We start from the raw sequence: 25,533 nt of genomic DNA on the forward strand, positions 1-25,533 counted from the left end.
GCGAGAACAACAAACATCACCTCTGTTGTGATTCGATGTCAACCCCACTTCCCATGAAATGTTTTTATAGAGAGTTCCTTCTCCCTCTCTGTCATGTTTGTAGGCCGTGCCAGCATTCGACCAATGAGAAACATTACGGCTATTGCCGGGCGGGATGCCTTCGTGCACTGCCGCGTGATTGGCTACCCTTACTACTCCATAAAGTGGTACAAGAACTCCGCCCTGCTGCCGTTCAACCATCGGCAGCGAGCCTTCGAGAACAACGGCACGCTGAAGCTGTCCAACGTGCAGCAGGTGGACGCTGGCGAGTATAACTGCAAGGTGATGGTGCAGCCCAACAAGATGGACACCCAGAGCGTCCATGTTCGAGTCAGAGGTAAGTCCCGTCGGCATTCTCGCCCCTAGGATAGTGATGACCCGCCCTAGTCGGCCTCTGATTGAGTTAGGTTTAGGCATGAGGAGTGACGATTGGTTGGGGTTAGGATAAAATATCAGGGTAAGCCAATCAGAGGCAGAGTGGGACAGGTCATCCTGGAGCCATCAGGAAAAAAAGACACGCGTCCCGCCGAGTGGCGTGTCACTGCTCGAGGCCTGCTGACAGCATACCATGCAGCAAAAAACAGTGGGTCATAAATGGATTCTAATATATCATCTCCCTAATGATGTACTGTAGAAGACAGACATATTATGTTGAAGAAAAGTTCAGTTTCATTAGCAAAATTAACTTAGCAAGTCTCACACAGATGGCTCAGTAGGAGAAGTTGCTGTGTGTAAATAACACACAGCAAAGCCACGTATGGAGGCCTACTGAGGATGAACATTCCAAAGCACAGAGCATAAATGCTAATAGCTAAGCTACAGTAAGGTGACCAGATTTCTGAAAATGAAAATCGGGGACATTTCCAGTCCGGCAATCAATATATCATTAAAATATCCAATGTTATTACCTATGAAATAGAAAAGGGGGATGATTCCGGTTTCATTTATTAATAAATTAATAAACGGTGTCGGACAGGCCCCTGCCCCCCCCCCCCCACACACACACACACACACACACACACACACACTTCATTCACTGTGCCCCTTTACAAAATGTCAAAGTGTTCTCCAGCAGCATGAGGCCTGGCTGTCCGAACCTACAGTGCCGAATGTTTTATGAAAAGCCTCAGATCTCAAAAAGTATTTTCAGTGTTACAGTCCTAAGTGTTTTTTCATTGTTCAAGATTTCCTGGAACATTTTATTTATTTATTTTTATTTAACCTTTATTTAACCAGATAAAACATTTGAGATACAAGATCTCTTTTGCGAATGTGATCTGGCCAAGAAGGCAGCAATTACAAGCCAGGTTACAATCAACATAAATTACAGTAAATTAAAGGAAACATAAAAACAGGGCTATAAAGCTGAAACATTTCAAAAAGCAGAGACATCCAAATACATCATAAAATACCACATCCAAGGGTAATAAATAACACAAGATCAAGAACGTAAAAACATATGGCCTAAAAACAAGAATAACAGGTCAAAAAGGGCAAAGTAAACTAGACATTACTGCAGGAGCAGCTTGCAGTAAGAACTTCAGATAAAGCATGTTTAAAACTGGACAGAGGAATGGAAGAGACCAGTTTTAAACGGGACTGCAGGTCGTTCCACGACCAGGGACCAAAGTAAGAGAGACTCTTTTTTCCACATTCTGTTCGCATCATTGGCACTTTGAATTTCAACCAGCTATTTGATCTTAAATTATGGGAGTTGTTTATCGCTACAAACGTAGAGCAGATATATGAGGGTAGTTTGCCCAGGATGGCCTTGTATATGAACATGTACCAATGTCGCAGGAAGGAAGAACAGCAGGAAGCAGCATGTAAACACTTGTTGGATGTCTGGATCAACGGGCTACATAGACATGTGATGCTGTGATATGCTTTTAACCCGCCCGTAAGCCTCCCGCAACCTTCCTGATTGAGTGGTTGGCCAATGGGCACGTCTGTAAAGGGTAGACTCATAGGTACTCATAGAATCCATTCTCATTCAGATATCTTGAGGTGAGAGCGGTCAGGGGTCCCCTTTGAAATTGACCATGCTGGTTTTTCAAAATTCATTATTTCGCCCCGTTCCTTCCCGACAAGGTAGCATGGCATTGTTGCTCCCAATATGCTGTAGGATCTTACAGTTTATTCAGTATCTTCACTCTAGATTTAAGAATGAGCCCACTAGAGCTAGAGTCATATTGACCGCAGACGGCAGTAGAAAATAGGGGACATTTTCGGGGACAGCTCCAGCCGGGGACAGGTCACCAAAAACGGGGACTGTCCCTGAAAATCGGGGACGTCTGGTCACCTTAAGCTACAGTACAGTAACCGTACCTGCTAAGTGTCACCGGTTAGCCTAACAATCTTGCTTTGCCACTACAGTACAGTACTATTAAAAGCTACTGGATGGACCAGGAGGAGCGTCATTCCGGACCAGAATTTGGTAGCAAGCTACAACAACACAGCTGGCTACATGTGTGGCTATTGGTTTATAGATATCATTATGTCTCAATGAAGTCTCAACATACTGTAGTACACATTCATTTCAGGATTGCTTATAAGGTTTGCTATCGCTTATTCCAGGTTTAAGGTGTATGACTTGGAGAGTTGAGTCTTGTGCTGTCTGAGGGGTTGACTGTTAGTGCATGGGCAAATGCTGATCTATAGATAGATGGATGGATTGATAGATAGATTGATTGATTGATTGATTGATTGATAGATAGATAATGTAGATAAGTAGGTAGCAGCAGACTTATGAATGAAAGTTCTTGATTTTCCTGCTACATTACTGATTTTCCTGAGTAGCTTACACTAGAGTGGCTAATGAAGACTGTAGGCTATGAGTGTCATTGATGGTACAGCGCGGGGCGACTGAACTCCATCGAGATGCCAGAAGCCGTAGCTAATAGGAAATGCTAACAAGGGATTCCCCTTCTCTCTCATCTCCTTTTCCTCTCCTCTGTACAGTCTGCCATGAATGATGTTGCACCACATTACACTTGTCCATGGAGCGAGGGAAAGAGAGGGGGGGGCGGAGTACGGGGAGAGCGAGAGAGACTGAGAGATGATATAAAGCAACACTTCCCAGTGGTGCTAGCGAGCAAGTGCATTTGTTAATTTACTCTGCTCATGCTTAAAATGCTGGAGTGTCTTCGGGGATCCCTGGAGTCCATTATCCCCACTTTGTTGTGAATTAAATAAGCTGCTAAAGTGCTGCTTATTTCAATGTTATTTGAACTCATTGGACACTCAAACAGAGATGACGTGTGTGATGGCTGGAGTTTCCCCAGAGAAGAGTGCAGGCAGTCCGAATGGGTCTTATCGTGTAACTGTGTTATTATATTGTGCGACCAGATTGACTCTGTGCTGTTCTAGAATTCCTTCTTGATAGTGGATAAATGGACTGATGTACTGATCTGGACAACCTACAGCAGTAGCAGCTGTAGCAGTTGGGTAGATAGATATATAATAATCTGAAGATTTTAATTTATAATGTTTTGGCATTTTGTTTAGACAGACAGACAAAAAAGGAGCTCAATGCGTCACCAGAAAATAAGAGTGGTTTCACACTGGGGACCCGGGAGCGTTTCCGAGTACACCTGTCTCCAAACTGACCCCAGGTCTGGTTTGTTTGATCAGTGTGAACATTGCATTCCGTGCCCAGGCATGGAACAGCGAACCGTACCCGGGTCCACTTGAAAAGGTGGTCTGGGGAATGCTTCAAGTGTGACTGGGGATGGAACATAATGAGTGTGAACACAAACGTACCCAAACACTGGACTGCTATTTCTTTACTGTGTGATGACCAGTTATCCTAATGCAAATGGTGGCTACTCGCTATTACTGTAGCAACACAACTCGCTTTTCCACTATACATTTTAAGTTCATCACTGTATAGAAAACAATACACAAACTTGTATTTACCTCTTGTAGTAGATCACATAAACAAAAGTCCAAACTCATCGTCCATCGTTCATTACGTTGAAATGTAACGTAATGAACGTTAGCCTACTCTTCATCTTTGTTGTGTTTGTTGGCGGATCGCAAGCCAACTACCGTAGGTGCATATCGCCACCTATTGTATGGGAGTTTGTAGATAAGCAAGTGTCCCCGGGCATGGAACGACATTTATAATGTGAAAGCTGACCGGCGGGGGAGGGGGAGGGGGGCAGTCGGGCTCGATCACGCAACGAAAGCAATCATTCCTAGTGTGAAAACGCCCTAAGTTTGCTCTGCCCCCCCACCCCCTTCCAATATATATATATATATATATATATATATATATATATATATATATATATATATATATATATATATATATATATATATATATATACGGTATTACAATACACAAACAGGCTCAGGCACCGGAAAAGAAAGAAAAAGAAAGAAAGAAAAAAATGGCTACATATATATGCGACATTCAATATTACAACGTGGTGCTACTAACCACATAAAGTGTTTATTTATGTGCTTGTATGTACTGTAAGCCATGTTATACATGGGATCCCATGCAATGGGTCCACGAGAAACCAGCCAGGCAAGTCAGCTTGCTCTGTTTTTTGAGTGCTCTTTCAGCATTGTGTGCTTAAAGGACAGAATGTTCCACTCTGAGAATGATGGGGAATTATTGCAGAATGCCTTGCTATTCAGGGCTTTTGTGTTCCTTCATTGAACTCTTAAAAACGAGATAGATAGAAGATTGTAGGATTACTCTGGAGACAATGGTAGGCTGTCACAGAATCCAGGGACTCAAGACTGAGATTTTGATCCTTTCTCTTTGTGTCTCTATACCTGTCTTTCTATATCTGTCTCTCTCTCTCTCCCCAGTCCCTCCCTACATTCAGCCCTTCGAGTTCCAGCGTTTCACCATTGGGCAGCGTGTGTTCATCCCCTGCGTGGTCATGTCAGGCGACCAGCCGCTGGATATCACCTGGCAGAAGGACGGCCGGCCAATCCCCATCAGCCTGGGCGTGACTGTGGACAACATCGACTTCACCAGCTCGCTGCGGATCTCCAACCTGACCCCCGACCACAATGGCAACTACACCTGCATCGCCCGCAACGAGGCTGCCGCCGTGGAGCACCAGAGCCAGCTGATCGTCAGAGGTGGGAGGAGCATGGTGGGGAAGGGTGGAGGGGGGGGCGTCAGTTGTCAAAAATGAGGGCAATGCGGACGTACCAAAAAACTGCAGTTCCTCAAATGCCCACTTGAGGCTGGCTCCAAAAGCGAGTCATTCCCCATTCACCCCCATGTTAAGATGCAGCAGAAATAAACGTGTTTACAGCCTGCCAATAATTTTGGTCTCTATAGCTAATTTCACCATTGATACCAACTGTATGGGGGTGAATTTCTATATAACTCACCCGTTTATACAGTCTATGTTTATACAGTCTATGGCTGCAAAGAGAAGTCCGATTGTATAGAAGGGAATGGGAAAATGACCTGACTTCTCACTTAATTTATTGCCTCAGTAAACACTTCAATCACTAGTTTCAAGTCTTCTTCAATGCATTAGTATGGTGTTAATTTGTTAAATTATGGTCCCATTTAGAGTAAAATAGATGATAAAGCTGTTGAAAAGGATTGACCATTGGACTTGTGATTCATTGGACTTGTGATTTTCTCAGACCATTTTATTTGGAGTAGTCTCTGTCAGCCATTCCGTCATTTCACATGTATGGGCACAGTGGCGCAATGGTAGCACTGTGGCCGATTCCCACCTGGGGCGCTGAGGGCACATTCCCCCCATGTCTTCAGTGCCTACTGCCCAGGTGGGCTATCTTGTGAAAAGCACTTTTCTGTGTGGAGTTTGCATGTTCTCCCCGTGCTCCGATGGGGTTTCCTCCATACAACATCGGTACTATATGGATCCCCACTAAAAACATGCAGAAGATCGTCATCTAACCAGTGACGACAACGTCTGAAGTTGGCCCCCGGGCGCTGTACACAAGAAAGCTGCCTGCTGCTCCTGGCCTGCCCCCCGGAGGAAGGACAAGCCTGGATGGGATAAATGCAGACACTGTATTTCACCGGCGTGTGTGTGTGTGTGTGGCTGCCCACATGTCGTGTGACAAATAAAGACGGGTTTGTCCTTCCAGTTCTTCTTCTCTTATGCTGTATTATGTGTAACCCATGTCTCCTTCCTGTGTGTGCGTGCGCGCGTGTGCATGTGTGTGTGTGTTTGTGTGTGTAGTTCCTCCTCAGTTTGTGGTTCAACCTGAGGACCAAGATGGGATCTATGGGAAAACTGTGACTCTCAACTGCTCCGCTGAAGGCTACCCACGGCCCACTATTGTATGGGAACACTCCAAAGGTATGTGACGCACAACACGTACGGACTCAAACCCTGCCTCATCAACTAAAAGGGTATCTTCCCAAGCCAAAGGAGATCTATTTAAATATTTGTGTATTCTTCAATAGTTCAACTAGGGCAGCAGGATGGCACAGTGAGTAGTCCTTCAACTGGAGGACCTGTGTCTGAGCCCCCGGTGTCAGCGTGCATCTGTCTTGCTGAAGTGTCCTTGAGCAAGAATCCCATTCAGCTACAGGCACGCTGTTCTGTGGATGACCCTCCACCCCCCACGTCCCCCCATTCAGCTACAGGCACGCTGTTCTGTGGATGACCCTCCACCCCCCACGTCCCCCCATTCAGCTACAGGCACGCTGTTCTGGGGATGACCCTGCACCCCCACGTCCCTGTGGAGGAAGGAAAGGAGAATTGATAGAGTTGAGACAGACAGGGACCATGGAGAGGGTCAGAGTTGAGACAGACAGGGACCATGCAGAGGGTCAGCATGCAAGACAGATCCTAAGCTGAACTCACAGAACACGCCTCAGTCGAACGAGTCACCAGGATGCCCTTAGGTTTAGGGGTTCAAGTTCAACTTCAATTTATCGCTGTCCAGTAAGTGTGACAAGTGTGACAAGTTCGACGTTTCTTGAAGCGACTGTGTAAATACACAGCTGATCTAGCAGGGGTAGGTTTTGAGGTAGGTTTTTTGTAGGTGAGTGAGTTCCATTTGTTTCGTACACACGAGCGCGGGCGCGCGCACGCACACACGCACATACACACACACACACAAGGCCCTATCGTCGTCAAGCGCTATCTGCTTTTTGCGCTTGCGCCCTGGTTTTCACGCCGTAGCGGAGTGTCTATGCTATCGCGGACAAGCGCAGACTGCCATTCTGCACTCCGGCCGGGATAGCAGGCACTTTTGCACCGGTTTTTCCGCCTGAGCGCAGCTGTGGGTGTGCCGTATGCTAAACCAGGCATGGCTCTGCTAAATCCTCACATTTGCTATCGTCCCTATGCGCGTAACTCTTTGTGCTAAGACCTCTGAAAAGCAGGTCTTAGCGCAAAAATACCCCGGTGAACACGTTTCTATTTTCCAGTCAACCAAAGAACCCGAATTGCATCAATTAAAAGCTGCAAATCACAGATGTTTTTAACAGGTATATGATGCAATGGTTGTTGTGAGATGTCCAGATTATGCATGGAGAGAATTACAGCATGCATCGCGCAAACTGTATTAAAGGGAATGCGAGACAGGAATCTGATTGGTTTGATTGATGTAACGCCCAGGCATTGCCAGGCCACACCTGTGAATAATGCAGGTGGTTAAAACCGCCCAAATCCTGTTTGCGCCGCATGCAGGTGGCATTTTGCGGGGCACGGAGAATAGCAGATGACTTGGCATGCCTCCAATTTGTGCCAGCGCCCGGCCCAAGAGACAGAGAGAGAGGCATAGTGAGAGACAGACAGACAGACAGACAGGAACGATGACAGCAGGTGAGTTGAGCCACTTGACCAGAGCAGTTGAAGAGGGGCCCCAGGTGTCTGCTCCATCATCCATATAACCAGGGATGAAAGCATCACTAACACAAGGACAACAACCAATGAGGAGTTGTGTGTGTGTGTGTGTGTGTGTGTGTGTGTGTGTGTGTGTGTGTGTGTGTGTGTGTGTGTGTGTGCGCGTGTGCGTGTGCGTGCGTGCGCCCATGATCAAAGGAATGAAAGGATCTGATCTGTTTTCCACCCTTTGATCGTGTGCGTGTGTGTGTGTGCGTGTGTGTGTGTGTGTGTGTGTGTGTGTGTGTGTGTGTGTGTGTGTGTGTGTGTGTGTGTGTGTGTGTGTGTGTGTATGTATGTGTGTGTGTGTGTGTGTGTGTGTGTGTGTGTGTGTGTGTGTGTGTGAGAGCGCACATGTGTGGATGTACGAATCTGAGACAAGACAACCAGGCCTCTTGTCCAATTAGTAAGGTCTGACCAGCCCTGATTGTGGAGAGGCTGTGTGTGTTGGGAACGCCCAAAATCAGATTTTTTTGCTGATATCAATATGCCGATAGTTTCTATCTCTTTTAGCCGATTGCCGATGCCGATACCGATATATGCGGAACTTTTTTTCCAGCTAATTTCAGAGAACATGAAGTCTGTCCTGTAGTGGAACCAGGGCCGGCCCTGCACATCTGGGGGCCCTAAGCAGGATAAGTTTGGGTGTATAGAAATATTACAATTATTTGAAGCGATGAAAGGGCTCTTTGGATTCACAAGAGTCTCAGCTTTCTTGCACCATACCCAATTTCTACAATTCCATGACTGTGTGTCGCACCACAGTGTGCAGAAATATGGAAAGAAAAAAAGGTGAGAATAACATATTTGCACTGCATGCTGTGTCTTTCAGACCCTGGAGCTCTTAAACTCTATAGCTGATTATGTCACACATGGCTGTAAAGTCTCCTCTGGTTCTAATGAGTCCAATTTCATATTTTATATTTTCTGTCGCTTTTCTGTACTTTTTAACTTTTGAATTGGAAAACTTTTACCATGACCATATTATTATTTCTCTGTAAAGCACTTTGAATTGCCCCAATCAGTGCATTAAATGTGCTATACAAAAGCTGCCTTGCCTCCTGTGATGAAAATACGGTAAGTGTCAGACACTGCTAATAACAGTCACATTCAAGCCATAAGCCATGTGGAGCACTTAGCCCTACACATCAGGGGTTTACAGCCACTTACAGCCTCCATGCCTCTTTGGGTAAGCTACATGGGGGCATTAGGAACAAAAATAAGAGGGAAGGGTTGCAGCTTGATAGCTGTCAAGTCTTAAGGTGCACCTTGGATGGATAATGTTTTTATTTTTTAAGTACTTAAAGGGGGACTTACCCCCCAGATATGTAACAAAAACGGTGATTTGAAAAAACCTATTGGAAAAACCAAGAAATGACGTATCCTCTTGTCTATACTATACTCTTTGGCTGTGCTCAGCTCAGGAATTTTTTCAGGAAATCGACGCCATTACAGTTTGCCCACCGCCTCGAAAATAATTTATATGAGAGCTGCAATATCTTTATAAATATCAACAACTAGCCAACGCTGGTGGCCTGTATGGAAACAGCGTTGCTCAAAATGGTTGAAAGTTATATCAATTTGGCCATTCAGTGGCGAACTAGAAATTTAATTATTTTTCTCCCATGTGTGTGTGTGGCGGCTTGTCGAACTTACGTTAAAAGAGAATAGTGACGCGAGACCGCAGCACAGCACAATAGTCAGGACAAACGCCCCGCTCTCACGCTCATGTAATCACAATGCGAGATTTCTCCACGTCATTCCCTCGTCCAACTTGCCATATACCGCGCCAGAAATCAGTTTTTCATTTTCGTTTCTCTCTTTTCATTTCATACAATTATTAATAATAATTACATATTGTGTTTGAATATCTGAGTAATTCATATTCAATATCTGAGTAATTGTGTCTGAGTAGCTGGTTCAGATACCATGGTTAGCTGCCCTGTGATCAGTCAGTTTTAAGGTTGTTTTATGGTCAGATAAGTGTTGACAGGTGTCACGAAAAGTGACGAGACTGAGGCTCAAATGACATATCGGGAGAGATTGAGCCGTCTGCACAAGCTGTCACACACACAAGCTATGGTAGCTAATCAAGTTGACATTATAGTAAACGGACATAATAAACGTAACATTAGCTGTCACAAGACATCTATCGCTGTTTTACTGCCAGTTGTGTTGCACTAAGTTGCAGAAGTTTCAAGTTCCCCTCTCGGGTTCATTGCTTTTGGTGCGTATTTACAAGCCCTCCATGTAGACTTGTAGGCTGCAGAACAGAGGAATCATTCTCACATTTAGCCTTCAAGCTGCCCACCCGCAACCCCCCCACCCCCGGCATATCTCTGACAGTTCAGAGCCTCGATATTGGTAGGGACACACGTCCCTACAAAAACCTACGCCCTTGGATACAGGTGATGCTGATATCATCGTGCCCATGTGTGTGTGTGTGTGTGTCTATTCAGTCATCTTACCTATCCAGACTGACCCAGGCTGCCTGCTGTGTACTGCGGGGTTTGTGGCCTTCATACTACATCATCCCCCTCTCTCTTTCCCATCATTCCTGTCGCTCTCTAATGCATTTACTAATCCTCCAGGTATCTGTTGGAGCAAAGATGCAATAAAAGAATCTTGGAGAAAATGTATCCGGAGAGGACGGCTAGGGAGGCCATACTGTGAATATAGCTCTAATCTGCAGTGTGCCGGAGTGCAGTTTGTTCCATGCTTCTACTGCAACACAAGTAGCTAAGAGTAGCTGAGTGTCTCTGGGAGATGTGGAACAGTAAGGAAAGGTCAACCGCTATTAGCATAATGACTAGCTCTATTTGGATATGCAAAATCCATAATTCAACAACACGCATCCCCCCCCCCCATCCCCCTCCAGAGCCAGGGGAGCAGGAACAAAGTCACCACTTGACCCTTCACTAGCCATGGCCACTTGACTGCATTTTAATTAACAAGAAAAAACCCACAGCTCTCTAAATGGCCTAATCTCTACACGCTAACTTTAACAGGCTAATGCAGCGCCTGGCCCAGTCCACACGCGTGTTTCATCCTCTATGAGCCAGGTGCAATACAAAGCTTTTATTACTATAAGAGTGGACCATTTATTGCTATGATGGACATTAGATGTGTTATTCAGTGTCATATTTAATGCTGCCATTGTAGAATGAGAAACTGTAAATGTATAACAATAGAGCAAGAGTATCATTCTGAATATAAATAAATAATAATTACCAGCAGGCAATAGGGCAGAAGCCTCACTGATTGATTCTAAATTTAGTGGTAGTTAAAAATATTTGTTTTAAACCAGACACAGTTTTAAACTGTGTCTTAAAGAACTACTTTTTGGGGAATTGTTCCCGTTGGTCAACCTGAACCTACCCGTTATATGACAAGAGGATTGGCAGTAAAAAAGAGACAGAGAAAAAAAAGCGATATTCATTGACATAATGCATTCCCTATCTCCTAGCCCTAACTTTAACCATCACAACTAAATGCCTAAACCTAACCCTAACCAAGTCTTAACCATCAAACAACCCAATTTGAAGGTGTGTGAGAGAGTGAGGACCAGCCAAAAATGTCCACACTTTGCAAAAATGTCCTCACTTCCCATGTATAAAACTCAAAGATCGCTGTACAAGAACACACACACACACACACACACACACACACACACACACACACACACACACACACACACACACACACACCTACACACACACACACACACACACACACACACACACACACACACACACACACACACACACGCACACACACACACACACACACACACACACACACACACACACACACACACACACACACACCTACACACACACACACACACACACACACACACACACACACACACACACACACACACACACACACACACACACACACACACACACACAGGCATAAGTCAGAGGAAAGCCTTGTCTAACTACAGTAAGCATCTGTGAATCTCATTGACCATGCTCCATGTTGCAGGCCTCTCTGCTCCCCCTTTGCTCCGCTCTGCTGTCTTGTTCAACATGAGCATTATGTCTGTTCTGATTGCATCAGCCCGGCAGCTAGGCCGGCTACTCTCTGCTCAGCAGCTGTTTGGCGGTTTAAGGATTTAGGCCCGGTGTTAAGAAACATGTTTACAATCCTCCCTAAGCTTTGTCATCAAATCTCTAAACACACACCCACGCACAAATACACGCACATACACACCGCAGCTCAGCTTACGATTCAGCATGCAGTGTTAACATTACCCATCCCTTATAGATCAGTATGTACTGTGTGTGTGTGTGTGTGTGTGTGTGTGTGTGTGTGTGTGTGTGTGTGTGTGTGTGTGTGTGTGTGTGTGTGTGTGTGTGTGTGCGTACGTAGGTACGTATGTAGGTATGTACTTACTTATGTAGGCATGTATGTATGTATCTATGTATGTATGTATGTATGTATATTTGTGCATTTAAACAGACATGCTACTATGGGTTTCACAGACTATCAAAATCACTAAGCTACACTATGCATCATGGTCGGCTAATCGTTCATTTGTGGTTTTAGGAATAAACAGTATAAATAAATAGATTGAACGTAGATTTGTTTTAACAATAATTTTCTACATTATGCCATGTTAAATAAACATAATTGAAGGTATTTAGAGAGGGAAAGGCTCCGGTCTACAGTATGTTGTTACTGCAGTCAAACAGTCGTAACTCCAGCTCAGACAAGATCATTTGTAAACAGCCTCTCAGAGCCAATCAGGACTCTGCTATTTCACATACCCCCAAGTTGGTCCCGCCTACATTAGTTAACCCCCTTACTGGCTGCTTTTGACACTGAGACCTTTTTGACCAGAATTGATCATTTTTATTGGGTGGGCAAAAAAAGATATAATTATGTTAACTAAATGCTGTGAACTGTTTACCATGCACAACAATATTGTTTATGTTTCATGTAATGTACTCCACACCACAATTGTGGTCTAGAGTGAAATAAATGATTGATTGATTGATTGATAAAATGCAGTAGGCAGGAATGTACATGCACAGTTGGATAAATGTTTCCCTTCGCTCATTCTCCCACATCCCTTCTCTTCCATTTCTCTCCCTCTTCGTCTGCCCCCCCCCCCCCCCACACACACACACACACACACACACTGCAGGTGCGGGCGTCCCCCAGTTCCAGCCCATCCCTCTGAACAATGGCTTCCGTGTCCAGCTGCTAAGCAACGGCTCGCTGCTGATCAAACACGTGCTGGAGGACGACAGCGGCTTCTACCTGTGTAAGGTCAGCAACGACGTGGGAGCCGACGTCAGCAAGTCCATGTACCTCACCGTCAAAAGTAAGACTGCGTCAATCAGTGTCAGTCTGTGTACCCAATGTGTTTTTATTGTCCTGTATGGGCAAGCATGACAAATGTTTCCCCAAATCAGAATCTCCCTGCATCAGCAGAACAATTTCCATTGTCAGGTCATTGAGGACAGACAGCAAGTAATCAAGAATGTACTGTAAGCGGAGATGACTGATCTAACAGAGATTCTGGACATCAGTTCTTGGACAAGCGGTCCACAAGGTGAACAAACTGGGTCTGACAGCAGATCCTGGTCTTAATCCATCCAGGCAACACCTCCTTGGCTCCTCCTCTTGTTGTTTTAAAGCAGAGATGAAGTTGCAGCCATGCACTTTAGCTAAGGATCACAGAGGTCATGATCTTGACATGAGGTGAATTTGGAGACTGTCTGACTGGCTGTAGTCATTTATATACCGTAATAAACCTTATTACCAGGCTAAATTGACGGAGAAAAATATTCCTATTAAAGGCTTAGCAGATGACAACTGTGCGTATACAGTCGTCACCGGTTGGTTTGACTACTGCTGACAAAATGCACTAATTGTAAGTTGCTTTGGACAAAACGGTCCACTAAATAACGTAGTGTAATGTGAAGTAAAACCTATAAATAATTCTTATTTACAGCAACAGTCTGAGGAGGAAATCATAAGCGGAGGCTAACATATTCAGACCTACTGTAGGAGCCAAACCTGCACAAACCTATCTGTATGCAGACAGCTCCCCTCCTGTCTCTTCTACTATGTGTATGCAAGCATTTTCATATCTGCATCCGTGCGTGCGTGCGTGCATGCACCCATGTGGTGGTCGCTATGTTAATGTCCCCGGCCAGAGGTCGCGTCCTGCCTCCAGCGAGCGTTAGCACAGCTCCCCCATAGCGCTCGGAGTGTCTCCTCATTTTGATGGTGCTCAGATGCGAGTGGGGCTTATTTTCCCTATGCTACTGTTATCAAACTGGAGCAGGAGGAGCCCCCTGCCAGCCAGCTCTCTCTCTCTCTCTCTCTCTCTCTCTCTCTCTCTCCCTCTCTCTCTCTCTCTATGCCACCAGCCAAAGTCTGATCCCGCTGGCTATAGAACACAAGTACTGTATGCAAAACATGTGTGTAGTTCTGTGTTTAAATGGATGTATGTGTGTTGTGCGGGCATATACATCAGTGCACACACACACACCCACACATCACCCTATTTAACATGTTTGTTTTCTATACTAGTGTATGCTAACTAAGTGTGCATAATGAACTCAAGACATACAAAACACTGAATCCCTACTAGCTGAAGAGCTGCTGTACTGGAGCTGACCCTGACCTCTGGCCTCCATGTGGAGAGGGTTGAAGGAAAAAGAGAATTTTGGTAACACTTTCTATGAAGGTCATGTCTATAAAATTCATAAGACATTATAAGGCTTTATAAAACTTTATTAGTGTTTACAATAATGCATGGAAAGTTATAAGAAGGTTTACACAGTATTATAGGTGGTGGTGGACATAATGTATTATAATGAACATCAATAAGACGCTATACCATGACTTTGGGAGTTTTAAGTAAAGTGACAGCATTATAATTGTATGATACTATAACACAGTCATGAGGACTTATGAGCAGCATTTGCTGGCTGCAAGTAAAGTGAAAAAATATATTTTTTCCAAACACTGTTTTCACTTTGGCATGGAGGTATAAAGCATTATGAATGCTGAATCCATTATATGCACCACTTATAATTCTTTATAAACCTTGTTCTAAGTTGCCATGCATCATTATAAATATATATTTTTTATGAAGCCTTATAAATGCATTATAATGTCTTATGAATGTTCTCATAATGCATTATAGACGTGACCTTCATAGAAAGTGTTACCAGAATTTCCTTATGGGGGTCAAATAAGTTTCACATTTCATATCATTATTATCAGCTGGCATGTTGTGGATTTTCATGTCTCACCGTAGTATGCCTTGATGAAGACAAGGTTCAGAGCAGCTACAGTATGAAGTTGTCAGAGCTAAGAAGCAAAGCACATAAGTGAACATGCTCTGTATTTTCAATGGTCAGTTTGCTGACAGTAGAACATGCTCTGTGTTTTCATTGGTCAGTTTGCTGACAGTAGAACATGCTCTGTGTTCTCATTGGTCATTTTGCTGACAGTAGAACATGCTCTGTGTTTTCATTGGTCAGTTTGCTGACAGTATAACCCGGTTGCTATGCAGCATGCTGACCTATGGCAGTTCTAACCCTTCCCCTTCATCTTGCTAGCAGCCAGAGTGGTGTGGCTGCAGCTACACCAGACTCTGCTCTCACTTTTCACATGCTGCAAACCTTGCTTATGGTACAGCACATATACATACGGTATACAGATGCAAATACAGATACAGATACTGCAATATTTATTCTTCCACAAACGTTTTATTTTTAATGTATTGAAATTAAGATTAAAGATAACGACTTTGGTAATATCAGCTCATCTGGCTAATGTTTAAGCTTATATAACCGAAAAATACAGCTAATAAATTGGTACTGCATTTGTCCATAGACTGTCTTCTGGACTCCATCATACTAAAACCAATTTGACTGCTGCAGAGTCAAAGAGAAGGCTAAGCATAAACAGGTTAGAGCAAGACGATATAGACCAGTAATCCAATCACTGCACCACAGCTGGACTGCTGTTGCACTGTACTCCAGTCAGGATCTGTTGCACTTCTCTCGACCCTGCTTTCTTCTTCCAGGAGTTATTTTGCTGTTGTCCAGACAGCTTGCTGTGACAGGGTTCCACTGAGCATGCTCAGTGTGGAGGCAGCTTACTGTGACCATTGAGTTATATTAAATCGATGGCTGTGACGCGTTATTTCGAAACCCACATATGTTACGCCAAAACCACGCCCTGTCCCCGCCTACGCAGCAGTCAAGCGCCGGGATTGGCCAGGCGCCCATCCTCATGTTGTGCTCCGTTACAGGGACACCATTCCTGTGAGAAGCAACAACACCAACAACTACAGCGAGGCTGCCATGAGGATAATGAAAGACAAAATCCTACATCGCACCAAAGCATACAATGTACCGCGGTTATTTGACTTTCTGACCACCCGCCTGAATGCTTATTATGAGGCCAGAATAACAGATGCTGCCCTTGGCCATTGGGAAGGCTAACCCTTTATTTTTGGTTTTATTGATTGTGTATGATTTAACTTTTTATCTATGATTTTATATTATTGCATGTTTTTGTAGATTGTTGGGACTTCGCTGGCCTGGGACAAACGGCCGGACTGGGGGGAATGAATAGCTGTGCCTTATTGATTGTGTATGATTCAACTTTTTATCTATGATTTTATATTATTGCATGTTTTTGTAGATTGTTGGGACTTCACTGGCCTGGAACAAACGGCCGGACTGGGGGGAATAAATAGATGTGCCAATAAAAGAAGAAGCTAGGCTGTAGCCTATTGTATTTTTAATTTTATATTTTTTATATTTTTCATTTGCAAGTTAAACTGTCAGCTGCGCTCTGTTATTGAAGCTTTGGCTAAAGCCCTGAATTTTACAATGATGTTTTGAAATAAATATGTTTAAAAATCGATTGTGTGTTAAAAGCTTGTGTTACGTTTTCATTAGCGTTAATATATTACAGTAATTTATTGTCAATGTCCGCTATCAAGAGCAATTTGGTTAATAAAATCACTGGGCTGGGCGCAGTGTTTGTGGTGTGAGAAATGTGTTAAAAGCTTGTATTATGTTTTCATTAGCGTTAATACACTAAGGAAGGTATGCGACCATAATTAATTTCAATGTCCGCTCTCAAGAGCAATTCAGTTGGTTCATGAAATCGCTGGGCTGCGTGCCGTGCAGTGTTTGTGGTGTGGGAGATTCGAGCTGTCAAAAGAAGACAAAAGACCCGGTGCTTGACTGCTGCGTAGGCGCGCACACAGGGTGTGGTTTTGGCGTAACCTATGTGGGTTTCGAAATAAAGCTGCTGTGACAGGGTTCCACTGAGCATGCTCAGTGTGGAGGCAGCTTGCTGTGGCAGGGTTCCACTGAGCATGCTCAGTGTGGAGGCAGCTTGCTGTGGCAGGGTTCCACTGAGCATGCTCAGTGTGGAGGCAGCTTGCTGTGGCAGGGTTCCACTGAGCATGCTGAGTGTGGAAGTAGCTTGCTATGGCAGGGTTCCACTGAGCATGCTCAGAGCCCGAGAAATTGTGCAGAAGCAAGGGCGTTAAAGTGGGTGACTCCACTCAACCAGTCATCGCCATACCTATGAAAAAGAATGGGGTAGTTAAGTGCGTGCGCGTGGGTGGTTCGGTTGGGAGGGGGTGCAAAAGAGTTTTTTCTATGCATGCATGTGTGGGTACTGCAGGGGCTTCTGAGCCCAACCAAGGCCTTGTGTCGTGGCCTACTTTCCCTTGGTGTGTGCATGTGCCGTGGGAGAAGATGAAATGAAGGTTGAAGTGCATTGTCCTCACCCTGCACCATTGCCTCACCCCCAATCATACTACTCCACCACGCGAGACCCCTCCCCACTCAGACATATGATATCACTGGGATTGTGTGTGTCTGTGCGCGCGCGTGCGTCCACATGCAAAAGAATACGCACCCCCCCTTCAGCACCCTGACAAAACACACTTGAACAAGCATTTTTATTTCACAAGATACAATTATTTACTGATCCTAAAATGGTTGTGTTTTATGTGCAATGAGTAGTTCAAAAGCTAAACTCTTTATTAACTAGGAAGCGCTCGAGGGTGGACACTGGAAATGATGCACCATGCATTCAGTATGGAAATCGCCCGCACCGCGGGCTCAACTATTGCTCAACTTGATGACATCACTCACTGATGACATCACAATTGCTCGAGTGACCAGACATTGTGACATAATCAGTGACATCACAATTGCTCGAGAATACGGACCAAAATTGCAGACAGAGCCCACTTTCCATCACTGATGACATAGAGTGCTCAAGTGACATCACTGATGATGTCATAGACATTGCTCGAGTGACATCACTGATGATGTCATATACGATGATGTGGCTGGGACAAACCCGGGGGGCCCGGCCCGCAGAGGTTCGCGAGCGGAGGCTTGAGGTCCCCGTATCAAGGCTGGTGGCTGGCAGCTGGAGGTTGTTGGATTCAGTCTATGAGAGGAGAGTACAACAGGGATTCAGTCCACAGGAATCAGGAAGACAAGGGCTGAGATAAGATGGTCGAGCATAAGGACTTAACAAGACTATGAAGAGCTTCTTAGATAAGATTCAATACAATGTCTATGACTGACCGGTTGGGCAACTGGTTAGAATCCTCTATAGCTGTTTAACGATCTGACGAAGGTCTCAGCCTGTCCACATGCTTAAGAAGCCCAGTTGATTGACAGCTCCACCTCCACTGCCATTAGCCTAGATCAGAGACAGGTGTGAGAGAGAGGGAGAGTAGAGTGGGGAGTATTCATTTTCATCAGTACATTTAATTTTAATGTATGAGTTGTTGATGAGCCATAGAATTTGTTTGTGTTTTGCTCTCAACTTACTATTTAAATTAAATATTAGATTCATTTGTTTCAACCACTGATTCATCACTGATCATTTAAAGATGATGTGTAAGTGATTCTGGAGGAAGGATTGAGTCAACACAGTTCGCATAACCAAGTAGTCAAATACTGACGGTGGTCAGTTTTCATTCCCCTTCATGCAGTATACACACACACAGTATTTTCCATCCTCATCGTCATCATATAAAATTGTGGGTTGGGCGGTGTGTGTGTTAGAGCCTACATTATTTGTTTTTGTTTCAACTACAAACATAAATAAACGTCAACTTGAAACTACCACACACAGCTTATAATATTATAGCCTATGTTTATTTATTTATTTATTTTTATTTTATTTTTATTTTTTTAATCGATCATATATGACATATGAATCGATATCAAAGGATTAAAATTAAAATCGTTTAAAATCGGAGAATCTTTTTTTTTTAACCCAGCCCTATGTTAGACATGGTTTTGCGGACAGTGTTAGTCACAAATTTGCTAGCAAATCGTGACATCATCAGTGACATCATCAATGATTTGTGATGCAAATTGTGACATCAGCAGTGACATCATCACTGATGTAATAAATCCCACAACATGGAGTTTATCAAACCACATTTCTTCACTTCACTGCATTGGCGAAATCAAGGCACTAGAGTGGAAATTTACCCAAAAAGTCAAACTCAGCAACACCAGGCCACTGTGGGAAAAGGTGGCATGGAGGCGGGGCAAGATAACTTTTGAAACCTTTGTACTTTTTTGAAAAAAGCCAAGCTGTTGCAGGATGGACCCCAGCAAGCCGAGTGCGCCCCCTCCACCCTACCAAGACCAGCCCCCGTACAACCCAGCATACCTAGCTGAACTGCAGGGCTACGCTTCCCCACCACAGTATGGGGGTCCAGCATATGGACAACAGCCATACCCCATGGGTGCCGGGCAACAGTACCCTGGACAGCCTGGGCAGTACCCCGGACAGCCTGGGCAGTACCCCGGACAGCCTGGGCAGTACCCCGGACAGCCTGGGTACCACCCCGGACAGCCTGTGCACCACCCCGGACAGCCTGTGCAGTACCCCGGACAGCCTGGGGCCCCCATTGTCCAGCCCACGGTGTATGTGACCCGCCCACCGCTGGAGCACCCAGTCAACGACTACCTTGGCTACTCCATCTTCTCCATGCTGTGCTGCTGTTTCCCACTTGGAATAGCTGCCCTCATCTACTGCAGCCAGAGTGCCAGGATACTGAACCAAGTGTCCCTGAGCCTCACCATGTTGGCATTGGCATCCTCTCCATCCTCTACGTCGTCGTTGTCTGGTCTGCTTGGCATGGTCTGCCCACCACCTCAAGCTGACCACCTCAAGCTCAATCTTGCTAAGACAGAGCTACTCTTCCTCCCAGGGAAAGACTGCCCTCTCACAGACCTCTGCATCTCCATTGACAAGAACCTTGGCATGATCCTTGACAACCAGCTGTCTTGCTCAGCCTACATTGCTGCGACAGCACGCTCCTGTAGGTTCTCCCTGTACAACATCCGCAAAATCCGTCCGTTTCTCACGAGGGAAGCGACACAACTCCTGGTCCAGTCACTTATCATCTCCCGCCTGGACTACTGCAACGTGCTTCTGGCCGGCCTACCTGCCTCTGACATCCGACCGCTTCAGCTCATTCAGAACGCTGCAGCCCGTCTGGTGTTCAACCAACCCAAATTCTCTCATGTCACTCCCCTCTTCCGGGACCTTCACTGGCTTCCCATTTCGGCACGCATCAAATTCAAGACACTGGTACTGGCCTACAGGGCAGTACACCAGACAGCTCCTCTGTACCTACAATCTACGGTCAGGCTCCAAACCTCACACCGCTCCCTCCGCTCCTCCACCAGTGCAGGTCGCCTCGCCCCTCCTCCGCTACGTGGGCTCAAAAGTCGCTCATCCCGATCACGACTCTTCTCGTCCCTGGCACCACAATGGTGGAACGAGCTCCCCCCTTCGGTCAGGACGGCCAAATCACTGCCCATCTTTCAGCAAAGACTAAAAACACACCTTTTCAGGCTCCACCTGGGCCCGTCTTGAATTAACATCTCTCTCTCTCTCTCTCTCTCTCTCTCTCTCTAAAAAAAAATACTTTACCTAATTATTAAATTTATAATGTACAACACGGGTAACTGTTGCGTCTTTACGCAGCCACCAGCCACTATGGTAGCCCGCCTCACCGCTAATGCCCGGATGTAAACAAACCAGCGTGGAGGAGCGGACCATTGACTGTAGACAATGGCGCGGTCGGCCTGACATCCTGTAAAACATTTTCCTACTTTATTTGTCCTTTGTTTTCACAGTCTGTGTACATCAAACATTTAGGAACAAGTAAACACACACACAGCCAACAAGAGGGACATCACATGACACCACACGCAGGTCTGTAACTATTTGCACAGACTGTTTAGGGCAGTTATAGCTGAGGGCACAAAACTCCCAAAGTGTTTTTTTGTGTGTGTGAAGAGTAGTTGTCTGTATCTGTGGCCCGAGGGGAGGAGGGTGAAACATGGGTTGAGGGGGTGACGGGTTGTGTGCTATACTTCACTCAGTGCTCTACGTGTTATGGCAGTGTCATTGAGGACGGGTAGGTTTGGAGTGGGGAGGCCAATTATTTTAGAGGATGTTTTTGTGATTTTCAGGAGCTTAGTTATTTCTATTGGTGAGGGGGAGCAAGGTGTAGCAGCTGGCACAGTACATGGATTCTCTGATACTATGGTACAGAAGGTGTAGGAGGTGGGACCTGACTGAGAGAGCCCTGAGTTTGCGGATGGCATAGAGTCTTTGTTTGCAGCATTTATGGGTGTCTGTGGTGTAATGATCAAAGTTCAGTTTATTGTCCAGGGTGATGCCGAGGTAGGCTACTTGAAACTCTCCACCAGCCCCGCTCTGCCTGGCCGTTGATGGAACTATATCTGGTGGTCCGCGTAGGTATTGCATGTGGGCCGCAACATGTTTCAGATCCTGTGGAAAATAAAAAGTCCTCTGAGAATGCATTATTTGCCTTGGTATTTTTATGGGGTCAGAGGTGAGCCACGAAAACTTTATTGGCCCCGAGTTGGAAAAGGTTTGGAACCGCTGGACTATTATAGTGAGCCTGAACACACGGTGACGGGGGTGAGTTGTCATGTTTTGTCATCTGCAATCATGTTCATAATAAATATCGCAAAGTTCCACACAAGATTTGCTTATTGAAGAGAATAATTAACCGTTTCAAATATGCAATATTTTTTCTGACAATGTTTTTAACCTTATAGATTAAATTGTGCTCAATTTTGACTGTTTGGGTGCTTTCTTATAGATTAGTCGACTAGTCTAAAAACATTTAGATTAGTCGAGAGGGGAATTAGTCACATTGGAGCCTCCTTAGTGCGCATACATTATGTACGCACACACGCACGCGCGCGCACACACATACACACACACACTGAGCAATGGACATGATGGTGGAAACAGCAGGACAGGCAGGTTGTTGTGACTACCGGTACTACGAGCACAGTAATGGTCTCCCTTTTTCAAGCCACTCAAGCGAGTAAGTAGCGAGTACAGAGTTTGCGGGTTAAAAGGCATGAAATGTGATCTGTTGATGAGGGCATGTAATGACTGAGCATCCAGAAGTATCAGAACACAGAGTAATTATTGTTATACTGCGTCCTGTCATCTGAATGATTGGAAACTAAAGAAGACATGTCATCATAACTGAGTCATGAACGACTTGGGAGGTTTTTGCATGACGCTGCAAAGGAAATAGTATTCACGAGCAAATGGATAGGATGTAAAAAGAGTTGTTCATTTCAGTTTTTATACTTCAATCTGTTACATAAATATGTGTATTTATTACATATAATATGTACATTTGATACATTTATGGATGTATATTGCTGCTAAATATGCTATTCATAGTTTATTTCTTATTCCTATTACTATTCTTATTTTATTGCTTGTGTGCTGTATTGCTGCTGCAACAAAGGAATTTCCCATCGGGAATTAATAAAAGTACCTACCTACCTACCTAGCATAACTAGTATAGTATAATATATCAATAATGTTAGCCGTAGATTGAGAAAAGAGATGATTACATTACGTCATTTGGCATACGCTTTTATCCAAAGTGACTTACAATAACACATTTTTGTCAAATCAAATATGCAACACAATCTATGACAGCTACAACTTCCTGAAGGAATAATTAGTTTAACCGACTAGTAATTTCTGGTCCTGACTCGCCAGGTTGGTCTGTTTAAACATTTAACCGACTAGTCACGCACATCTCTAATGTGAAAACTTACAGGCATACAGTACATGAGTACTGTATGTATGAGATCCATGAACTGATATACTGTAAATATCTGGACGTAGCTACTGTGATGTCACCCATTGGTTTTTGGACTCGTGGTTTGAAGCCTTGAGGTTGGCATTTTCATCGTCGCCATCTTGGTTATTTGGAGCCAGAAAGTGACGTGAATTTGAACAAGACGAGCCGCAGCGCTTCCTACTATTGGCGATTGAGACCATGAACGCATTAGGAAAGTGTTTACTGGAGCCATAAATCAAGTGAGAAGTAGTGCCATTTTCCCATTCACTTCCATGTGACCTGACTTCTTTTTGCAGTCAGTGGAGTCGCCCCCTGCAGGCCATTTGAGAGAATGCAGCTTTAAGTTATTTCCGCATTGGCCTCACAAACAGAGCGCCCAGGTAGCCCACTGATGAGATCACAGACCATCATACTGAACTTTGTGTGCTTGTAATCGCACGTCTGTTTTCATGTGTCTGTATCCAGGCAGGCTGCTTTCTGTGCATGCTGCTTCTCTGTGTGTGTGTGTGTGTGTGTGTGTGTGTGTGTGTGTGTGTGTGTGTGTGTGTGTGTGTGTGTGTGTGTGTGTGTGTGCGCGCGTGTGCGTGTGTGTGTCACGAGGTGCGGCGAACTCTGGAGTGCATTTCTGCTTCATTTAAATCCGTCAATACTTCAATTAGAAGCCGGCGAAGGGCTCAAGGGAACAGCGATCTGCATGTGTTCTGCTTTACTTGCACTCTCTCGCTCTCTGTTTCTCTCACTTTTGCGGACATGAGGGACAGATTAAAAAGATTTAAAAAATATATTATTTTGTCTCGTTTTATAATCTTGCTTGTTTGCTGGCAGCGATGTCTCCTCAAAGTGTCTAAATCCCCCGTTGCTAACAACAAAGTGTAGATTTATTTACCTTACAGATCTTCTTCTTTTTTTAATCTTCGCTGAATCTCTCCCAATAAAATAGTGCTAAAACCATATGAATTAAAGCACTAAGTCATAGATTTAAATCATTGTGCATCAGACACAACTGTGTGCACCTCTGTGTGTGTGTGTCTTGGTGAGTGTATCTCTGTTCATCCTTTATCCAAAATACACCGTTAACAAAATGCATTCTGGTGCGTCCTGCTGGCTCACCTGGTAGGACGCGTACCACGGAGGCCGACGCGGGTTTGAGTCCGACCCGAGGTACTTTGCCGCATGTCATTCCCTCTCTCTCTCCCCACCTTTCCTGTCTGCCTACTGTCCTGTCTAATAAAGGCAAACAAATGCCCCCCCCCCCCCCAAAAAGAAACCCATTCTGCAAAGTGACAGAAAGTTGACAGCATTAATAAACATGTTTACAGCCTGGTTAAAAAATCGGCGTTGGTCTGTGTAGCTGGATTCACCTTTCATGACAACTGTGCAGGGGGTGAATTTTTATATGACTCACCTGTTTAGAGTAAAATAGAGGTTTAAAAAGACTATGGGGCATGATTGACAGGTCGCCTGTCCAAAACAGCCTGGTTCAAAAATCGGCGTTGGTCTGTGTAGCTGGATTCACCTTTCATGACAACTGTACAGGTGTTGAATTTTTATATGACTATGGGGCATGATTGACAGGTCGCCTGTCCAATTACGCAGCTTGCCGATCACGGACCAATAGCGGGTGGGATAGCTCTGTGGGAAAGCCCTGGTCTCGCGCAAAACGTTTTGCGCAAGCTGCGGGAGAACCGAGATGGCAGCGGCCAAAACGTCAAACTGGATGCTTCAAATCGGGACTCCACAAACCGATGAGTGACATCACACTCACTCCATCCATCTCTTTTATACAGTCTATGGTGAAGAGGCCAGAGAGGCTGTCCACCTCTCCCTGTTTCTCCTCCTATCTCCCTCTACCCCCCTCTCTCTCGCCCTCTCCCGCCCTCTCCCTCGCTTCCCCCTCTTCCCACACACTTTCTCTTCTACCCTCCTGTGTTTTATTACCAGGCCCCTGTAATATCGCTGGATATTAAAAAATATACATCAACCGAGCAATTATGGGCTATCAAAAAGAATAGGTTTAGCCCGGGGCACTGCGACTCAGTGCTACAGAGTCGATGCATAGAGATGAGGAGGAAGAGAGTTCTCCTCCTGCAGCCCAGCCTCACCTTGGCCACTGAAGCACATCGACGCCTTGCTAGATGGAGAACATTTGAGATTTACTGTGCTCCACTGTACATGACGGTGCTCTTGGACACATGAAGACTTTCATGTGTTTCAGCACAAGCAGATGCACGAACACACACACTCAGAGAACCTCACACATGCAGGAAAGGACACACACACACACACACACACACACACACACACGCACACACACACAGTCGACAAACACATCTAGATGCTTACAATTTACAGTGCACCCACACGTACACAAACATATGCGTGTACACACACACACACACACACACACACAGACGTGCTGTCATTGCGTGCCCTTTCCCCGCCGTTCTTTTC

The 25,533-nt window shown here is 45.0% G+C and overlaps 1 protein-coding gene across 9 annotated transcripts in view; it reads left to right on the forward strand.

Moving 5' to 3' along the window:
* Window positions 1–25,533, forward strand: part of dscamb (Down syndrome cell adhesion molecule b) — a 177,342-nt gene that overhangs the window by 105,588 nt on the left and 46,221 nt on the right. For all 9 annotated transcript variants that reach the window (XM_083637246.1, XM_083637248.1, XM_083637244.1 and 6 more), the window contains exons 8-11: window positions 104–376; window positions 4,864–5,142; window positions 6,231–6,350; window positions 13,042–13,221. In XM_083637246.1, coding sequence (XP_083493372.1) covers window positions 104–376; window positions 4,864–5,142; window positions 6,231–6,350; window positions 13,042–13,221 — 852 coding nt within the window. The remainder of the gene's footprint in view (window positions 1–103; window positions 377–4,863; window positions 5,143–6,230; window positions 6,351–13,041; window positions 13,222–25,533) is intronic.

This window comes from Poromitra crassiceps (genome assembly GCF_964638095.1).
Source record: "Poromitra crassiceps genome assembly, chromosome: 5".
Lineage (NCBI taxonomy): Eukaryota > Metazoa > Chordata > Actinopteri > Beryciformes > Melamphaidae > Poromitra > Poromitra crassiceps.